Source organism: Myotis davidii, unplaced genomic scaffold (genome assembly GCF_000327345.1).
Source record: "Myotis davidii unplaced genomic scaffold, ASM32734v1 scaffold332, whole genome shotgun sequence".
Classification (NCBI taxonomy): domain Eukaryota; kingdom Metazoa; phylum Chordata; class Mammalia; order Chiroptera; family Vespertilionidae; genus Myotis; species Myotis davidii.
The window spans coordinates 6688383-6697544 of NW_006285779.1; the positions used below are offsets into that span (position 1 = coordinate 6688383).

At 37.9% G+C, this 9162-nt stretch overlaps 1 protein-coding gene across 2 annotated transcripts in view; it reads left to right on the forward strand.

Annotated features, from left to right (window-relative positions):
• ARHGAP19 (Rho GTPase activating protein 19) overlaps positions 1 to 9162 on the forward strand; it is a 43412-nt gene that overhangs the window by 13644 nt on the left and 20606 nt on the right. For both annotated transcript variants that reach the window (XM_006756612.2, XM_015559373.1), the window contains exons 3-5: positions 892 to 972; positions 2728 to 2937; positions 6744 to 6970. In XM_006756612.2, coding sequence (XP_006756675.1) covers positions 892 to 972; positions 2728 to 2937; positions 6744 to 6970 — 518 coding nt within the window. The remainder of the gene's footprint in view (positions 1 to 891; positions 973 to 2727; positions 2938 to 6743; positions 6971 to 9162) is intronic.

Genomic DNA, 9162 nt, shown 5'->3' on the forward strand with positions numbered 1-9162 from the left:
ATCAAAACAACTCTCAATCAACTCTGCAAGTTTAACATTAGATTGTAGGTTTCTTGAATGGAATGCTTCAACGGAATGCTTTGAAAAAGCAAATAAAAATATCTATGACTCACCCCAAAACAGCCTTCCCAGAAAATAAATTACACTGCTGCCAACTGGGAACCAAACTTTGACGCTCAATCACTGAGTAACACCAGCTGGGCTACAGTGCTACTTTTGATAAGATATTAAAGTGGTACTATCTTATTTTATTAAATATAAGGAAATCATTAAGGTAGCAAAAAGTTTAAACATTATAATCTGACCCTGTATCTACTCTAGTGGATAGTCTGTCATGCTTTGAAAATTATGGCTCTAAGTTCTATTATTTGTTTGTTTTTAAATTAAATATCAACATTTTAGGTATTGTTACTTTGTCTTCAAGAAACCTACAATCTAATGTTAAACTGTCAGAGTTGATTGAAAGTTGTTTTGATTGCATTTCCTGGTGCATTTTCAGGTGCACTTCCAGCTCTTAAAAGATTTTTTTTCTTTTAAATATATATTATTGATTTCAGAGAGGAAGGGAGAGGGAGAGAGAGATAGAAACATCAATGAGAATTGATTGGCTGCCTTCTGCACACCCCCTACTGGGGATCAAGCCCGCAACCCAGGCATGTGCCCTTGGTCAGAATCGAACCTCGGACACTTCAGTCCACAGGTGGACGCTCTATCCACTGATCCAAATTGGCAAGGGCCAGCTCTTAAGGTTTTTGTTATTGACCTTGTGAAAGCCTTTGCTGAACTGTGACATCGGAGGCTTGAGTGGTTTTCAGTATGCTGATTTTTGTATTATTTGTGGAAAATATAGTCCTGTGTTATTGTCTCTTTCTTCTTTTTGTTTTTTTTTAGAAAAAGGAGTAGTATTTGGATCCCCACTTACAGAGGAAGGCATTGCTCAGATATACCAGCTAATTGAATATCTACACAAAAGTAAGACTACTTAAAATTTTGTTGTTCTTCGTTAATGAAGAATTGTCTGTTTTCTATTGAGAGCTGACACCCTTGAGTTAATAGGTGCCAATTAACCATCAACAAAGACACTAATCAGTGATAATTTCAGGTGGCATGTTTCTAAATATATTCTGTTGTAAATTTCACTTCATATATTGATTTGTTTTTTGTTTTCAAATATGTATATAAATTAGCTCGTGTCAATCACATCTTCCCCTTGACTCAGACTTTTTTTCTGGAAAAATACATTGTCCCTAGAGAATCATAACATTTACTCAAGGGAGAATGACTTATCACCAAAGATACTTTTATCTTTAGAATTATATAATTAAAATACATTCTTTACTTAATTCCCATTTTCTTTTTTAGTAGTCACGCTGGTTATGTCATTCCTCTAAGTGCTTGGCACAGCTGAGTGTATGTGAAGTGTGTGGCATTTTATGACCCTTTGATAAATTCAACGCAAACACTGTGCTAGGAGCTAGAGCAGAGGTTAGGCAGCCTAAGGGCTACATTCATGTTTTGTTTTTAGTTGGCAAAGGATTAAATTAAAAATACAATTAGTTATCAGTGTTTTAAAATGGGGAAAGTCTAGGTTTTCAATTTCCTGGGATGATAGGAAGGTCTAGCAGCCTTGGGTCCTGTTGCCACTTTGACACAATTGGCTAGAGCAGTGGTTCTCAACCTTCCTAATGCCGCGACCCTTTAATGCCGTTCCTCATGTTGTGACCCCCAACCATAAAATTATTTTCGTTGCTACTTCATAACTGTAATTTTGCTACTGTTATGAATCGTAATGTAAATATCTGATACGCAGGATGTATTTTCATTGTTGCAAATTGAACATAATTAAAGCATAGTGATTAATCACAAAAACAATATGTAATTATATATGTGTTTTCCGATGGTCTTAGGCGACCCCTGTGAAAGGGTCGTTCGACCCCCAAAGGGGTCACAACCCACAGGTTGAAAATCACTGGGCTAGAGCACAAGTATGTGCTCTCCAGTTCAATATGGTTTCTGTTCATTCATTTACTGTTGCCTGCCTGGCCCTGTCTTCTCAATTAGGGAGATATATGAAGATAAATATGTACCCAACCTGAAAACTTGAACTCTCAGGCTTCTTCCAATCAAACCAAAACTATACGTCCCATCTTTTTTTATCGGTTGAGATTAGTGTAGACCTAGTTGGGAGGGAAGTATAATTTAGTTGGGATGATGCGAAGGTTCCAGGAATCTTAGACTGGAACTCTGACAGATTAGAGTTCCAATTCCAGAGGCAACACAGAGACTTTAGATTCATTTTGGGCTGGGAAACTGTTTATAGGAGCAATAAACATCCACAGATGAACTTGGCCCCTTCAAACAAATTCTCAGATGGCAAAGGAAAGGGGCCTTCAGGGAGATTTGGCTTTTCTTCCAACTTGTTTTTTGAGCTCATTTCTATTGTTTAAGATTAAATTCAGTCTCTAGATGTGTCTCAAGACGTCCAATGACTGGACCACTTCTTAGTCCAGGAGATGTCCAGGTCTCAGGGATGCTCAGAACATATGTCTGCACAGGGGCTAGTGGATTCTAAACTACTCTGGGGAAAAAAAGGCAAAAACCTTCTTCAAGGTCTTCTGTAAAGAGCCTTTCAAGTGTAAAGTAGTCTTTTAGATGACTTATTTTAACCATACTTTCTCTTTTTGTTTCCTTTTTGTATGTCCTCTTATTTTCTTTCATACTAAACAGACTTACGAGTGGAAGGTTTGTTTAGAATACCAGGGAATAGTGTCCGACAGCAGATTTTAAGGGATGCTCTCAATAATGGAACTGATATTGATTTGGAATCAGGGGAGTTTCACTCAAATGACGTTGCCACCTTGCTGAAGATGTTTCTAGGAGAGTTACCTGAGCCCCTGCTGACACATAAACATTTCCATGCACACCTCAAAATTGCTGGTGAGTAAGAGGGGAGGAGATGTAAGTGTATTTCTTTCAATTTAGTAAAGTCCTTTGGAATTTTCTATTGTTTGTAATCCACAGCGATACTTCTAAATCAGTGGTCGGCAAACCGCGGCTCGTGAGCCACATGTGGCTCTTTGGCCCCTTGAGTGTGGCTCTTCCACAAAATCCCATGTGCGGGCGCGCACATACAGTGCGATTGAAACTTCATGGCCCATGCGCAGAAGTCAGTTTTTGGCCTGGGCGAGTCTATTTTGAAGAAGTGGCGTTAGAAGAAGTGGGGGTACGTTCGCTGAGGTTGACCCCTCAGATTGAGGACGTTTTTAGCAAAGGCCGGTTTAGAAGTACCCTAATTAAGTTAATAACAATGTACCTATCTGTATAGTTTAAGTTTAAAAAATTTGGCTCTCAAAAGAAATTTCAATCGTTGTGCTGTTGACATTTGGCTCTGTTGACTAATGAGTTTGCCGACCACTGTTCTAAACAAACAAACAAAAAAAGAAAGACAGGAAGGGAGGGAAAAACAAAACAATAAAGCCCCTACTTTTGTTAAAACTTCATGGTATTTTTGGACTTCTGGGCACTCATAAGTTTTGGCCAGCTAAGTTTAATTTAATCAAATGTGTGATGTTGTTTTTTTATAAATTAGTTTCTTTGAACATAAAATCTGGGTTTAATTTTTTTTTATTCCTCAGGGATCCTAGCATAGTGCTTTGAATATTTCAGTTGCTCAATAAATGTATGCTTGCCCTGGCTGGTGTGGCTCAGTTGCTTGGTTGCCTTCTCATGCACCAAAGGGTTGGGTGTGATTCTGGTCAGGGCACATGCCTGGGTTATGGACTCAGTCCCTGGTAGGGGGTGTTTGGGAGGCAGCCGGTGGATGTTTCCCTTTCACATTGGTGCTTTTTCTCTCTCTCCCTTTCCCTTCTTCTTTCTGAAATCAATAGAAACATCTTTAGAAAAACAAACAGTGAAAGCCTTTATAAATAAATAAATAAACACATGCTTTTTATTTGATTTAATTTACATTCCTGAGATGGTTATAGGTTTGGTACATTTGCCTTGGTTTGAGGCTTTAGCTAAGTATTATTATGCCTCAATTGAGATCATCTCTACTCTTAGAAATTTTTTTAAAAATTTTTCCCTAGGATTTTTTAAAAATTCAATTTATGGGGGTGACATTGGTTAATAAAATTATATAGGTTTCAGCTGTACAATTTTATAATACATCACCTGTATATTATATTGTGTATTCATGACCCCAAGTAAATTTGTTTTTTTAAAATAATTTTATTTGCTGCCTAAATACTAGTTAATACATTCACATTGTTCATATTCAAAGTGTTCAAAAGACTATACAGTGAAAAGACTCTATTCTACCCTTGTTCCCCAGCACCTGGTTTTTCTTTCCAGAGGCAACCAATGCTATGATTGCTAATTATCCTTCCAGAGATATTTTATACACTTACAAATACTTAGATAGGTTCCTTTTTTTATGTAATGGTGGGTATTACATTCATGGTTTTTTTTTTACTTACTATATCTTGGAGAATGTTCCATTTTCAGCTCATAAATAGTTTTCTCATTCTCCTTTATGCCTGAGTGGTAGGGAATTCATTCTTCAATTGCACATCTGTAATACTGCTATAATTTAATGCCCTTGAGCATTTTTCTTTTGCTTCTATTTTTTTTTAATCCTCACCTGATAATATATTTTTAATTGATTTTTAGAGAAAGAGAGAGAGAGAGAGAGAGAGAGAAAAAGAGAGAGAGAGAGAGAGAAACATTGATGTGATAGAGAAAAATTAGTGGCCTCTCATAGGCATCCCAACCAGGGATTGAACCTGCCACCTAGGTCTGTGCCCTAGTTGGGAATTGAACCCACAACCTTTTGGTGTATAGGATGACACTCTAATCAACTGAGCTACCTGGCCAGGGCTAATTTTTTTTTTTTGAATGCTTCATGAATTTGTGTATTATCCTTCTGTAGGGGCCATGCTAATATTCTCTATATCATTCCAATTTTAGTATATGTGCTGCCAAAGTGAGCACCCCTTGCTTCTAATTTTAAGAAAAATAAATAAAAGATTTTTTCTTTTGAATAATTTTTACTACTTAAAAGAAAACTAAGTTTAAATTTATAAAATCGAATAAGATTAGATTTTTTTACCTTTTAAAAATATTTTTATTGATTTCAGAGAGGAAGAGAGGAGAGAGAGAGAAACTTCAGTGATAAGTGAGAATCACTGATTGGCTTCCCCCAACCCCCCACCCCTCACTTACAACCTGGCATGCACCTTGATTGGGAATCAAACTGTGACCTCCTGGTTCATAGGTTGACACCCAACCACTGAGCCACACTGGTGGGGCAAAATTAGATTAAAAAAAAGATTTTTATTGATTTTTAGAGAGAGAAGGAAGGAGAGAGAGAAACATCGATGTGAGAGCAAAACATTGATCTGCTATATCCTACATGGCCCCCTACCCAGGATCAAGCCTGAAACCCGGGCATGTTCCCTGACCAGGAATCAAACCAGCAACCTTTCGGTGCAATGGGAGGATGCCCAACCAACTGAGCCATACCAGTCAGGGCAGATTAGATTTTTTTTAGCACTATCAGTAATAACCTAGATGATACAAATGAGAAAATATTACTAGAGTATTATATAACTTTACAATTACTTTGGAGAGAAAATTGTTTGATTTTTGAAAAAGATATGGAAAATATTCATAAGTTTTTTTTATAAGGGTAACATGAAGAATTTTTTTTCTGTTTTCCCATTGAGTTAACTTAGTACAGTATTTAAAATCCTCCCCTTCACCACCCCATGATTCACTGTTCGCTGAGGTCATATTGAGGTATGGCACAGTTGTTGCATTTGCTCTGCCTTGCTCATAAGTGGAAGGGATTTTTGTTTTCAACTTCATATTAACAGGGAATAGTTTCTAGAAATATTATCTTTGTTTTCTAAACCTGGAGTTATTGCAGTTCAACAGCTTAACCAACACATTGTAATCATTTTCAGGTCTATATGAATTATATGCAAATAGTTATCTGTGTCTTTTGAAATTCCCATTACCCAGGGTTTTTATTGATAACCTGTGTAGTCTCTTAGGGGAGAAACAATCATTCTGACTCCATGAGGACCTGCCTGGATTATCCTGTTATCAGAGCATAATTCATTCTCATATTTCTTTTAGCAATAAAATATCTGAGTGAGGAAAAGTGAAGGGGGTGGAATTATTAAAGGTATATGTGGACATATATTTATTTCTCTTGGGTGTACACCTAAGAGTGGAATCACTGGGCCATATGGTAACTCTATGTTTAACTTTTTGAGGAACTGCCTCACTATTTTCCAAAGTGGTTGTACCATTTTACATTCTCATCAGCAATGTAAGAAGGTTTAATTTTCTAAGCATTCTTGTTAACACTTGTTATTGTCGGTCCTTTTTATTATAGCCATACTAGTGGGTATGAAGTAATATCTCATTATGGTTTTGATTTACATTTCCCTGATAGCTAATGATACCAAGTGCACAAATGCTTACTAGCCATTTATAAATCTTCTCTGGAGGAATATTTATTCAAGTCTTTTGCCCATTTTTGATTGGGTTTTTCTTTTTATTATTCAGTTGTATTGACATTATTTTATTATATTTTGCTATAATCTCTGGTTATGCCTAATTCTTTTTTCTTCTTCTTTCTTCGATTAGAGTTAAGGGGAGGATAATAGTAGGAACATTTTTTCCCTCTTGCTTGTATTTCGTCCCTACTTGCAATCATCTCTTTTGTCCTCAAGATTTGATGCAGTTTGATGATAAAGGAAACAAGACCGATAGACCAGATAAGGAGCGGCAAATTGAAGCTCTCCAGTTGCTCTTCCTCATCCTCCCTCCACCCAATCGTAACTTGCTGAAGTTACTGCTCGATCTCCTGTACCAGACAGCAAAGAAACAAGACAAGAATAAGATGTCTGCCTATAACCTTGCCCTTATGTTTGCACCCCATGTCATGTGGCCAAAAAATGTGAGTGTCGAGGGGAAGAGCAAAGACTGCTCGGTATTCTTGGGCTGGGCCTTATTCTGTGACTGTACCTTAGTGAGGTTATCAAGGGTCCAAGGTCTAGCCTTCTGTTTAACAATTTTAGGAGCTTGCTTTATTAGTTCATTTAAGAGTCATCAGACCTGCCCTGGCTGGTTTGGCTCAGTGGATAGACTGAAGGGTCCCAGGTTCGATTCTGGTTGGGGCATGTACCTTGGTGACAAGGCTTAATCCAGCCACGGTTGGGGCCACAGGGGCAACCAATGGTTCTCTTTCTCTGTCTCTCCCCCTCCCTTCCACTCTTTGTAAAAATAAATGGAAAAATATCCTCGGATGAGGATTAATAACAACAAAAAAAGAGTCATCAGACCTGAGGGGGCTAATTTCTGTTAACCTCACTTATAAATCAATCTCTGATAAATCTGAATGGCAATTTATTAGTGGGAACTCAATGGGATTATAGCTACTAAATAAACAAGAATACTCATTTTGGTGGGTCAATCTGAATTCCTTCTTAACGGGAAAGCCATCTTGGGAAACCACATTGATTCCTGAAGATTACATGGTATAAATTTAGAATAGAGTTGTTTGATCTTACAGGATGTCACTAAGCTTTTAGATAAGATGACACATAGAACAATCCTGCCTTATCCTAACTTTTCTATTTCCTGTAGATATTCTCTCCTTGGATAAAGCTGAATACGTGCTTCTTATTACTGAGAACATGGCTTTCTCAGTGACTTGTATCAGAAATAAATTATCAAAAGTCTTTTGAACTCATTCTTGACCTGGAGATACATAGGTCCATATTCCTGTCCATTCATATAAATTTTATTGTATGATGGAATTGGGAGGCAGGATACCTGGGTTGGAAGCTATAAACCAGCTGTGACCTGTATCCCTTTTTTTAAAAAATCCTCATCCAAGGATATTTTTCCCATTGATATTTATTTATTTATTTAAAAATATATTTTTATTGATATTTTACAGCGAGCAAGGGAGAGGGATAGAGAGTTAGAAACATCGAAGAGAGAGAAACACCGATCAACTTCCTCCTGCACACCCCTTACTGGGGATGTGCCCGCAACCAAGGTACATGCCCTTGACTGGAATCGAACCTGGGACCCTTCAGTCTGCAGGCCAATGCTCTACCACTGACCAAACCCGACCAGGGCGTGGCCTGTATTCTTTATGTTTTCTATGCTTAGGCTCCTCTTTTGTAAACTGGTCATAATAGTATCTTTCCCAATTATCTGACAAGGCAGATGGATATGGTGACTTATAAAATATTTTGGGGATATAAGAAATGGGAAAAGAAAGATTAAGGAGAGGTTATGTGGTACATTTCACCTAACAGGTAACTAGTGAAAAAAATAATATAAAGTTCCAGGCCTGGAAGGGCCTTTCCTCGAAGAAAGGTTGGTGGGGGGTGGGGATGAGGGTGGAAGGATGGTTGGGTGATGAGAAGAAAAGGACACACCAACATTTGTCCATATTAAGGATTTTAGAACCAGCTGAGACTGTGGAGAAGGAGTAATCTGTGCTTATAAAGAGATTTAAGAGGTCTTGCTAAAAGCAAAAATGAATAAAGATATATGTTGAAGATGAGGGCTTTGGGATAGTAGAGATGCTGAAGTGCTTAAAAGAGGCAGGAGAGCCTGGCTGGTGTGGCTCAGTGGTTGAGTGTCGACCCATTGTCCAGGAGATCACAGTTTGATTCCTGGTCAGGACACATGCCCAGGTTGCAGGCTCGATCCCTAGTAGAGATTGTGTAGGAGGCAGCCGATCGATGATTCTCTCTCATCATTGACGTTTCTGTTTCTCCCTTCCTCTCTCTGAAATCGATAAAAACATTAAAAAAAAAAAGCAATAGAAACAAGAGAAGAGAATCAATGACAGTTTGTATTTTTAAGAAACAGATGTCACGTTGGTATCAATTAGTAGTGACAGTTCTCTTTTGTCTCTGGAGAAGCTCCTTTCTCGGAAGGGGCAATGGTGGTTGGTACAGATTCTGTTCTTCCTGACCCTTCTCCCAGACTAGATCTTCTCTAGCAACTCTGCTTGCATGTCTCATTTTCAAGCAGAATTAGGAAATGAAAATTGGTTCCAAAGGATTTCTTGGTCACTTTAGGGTCACGTGGTTCTTCCTAGATTATGTCATTCCAGTGGAAATCTGC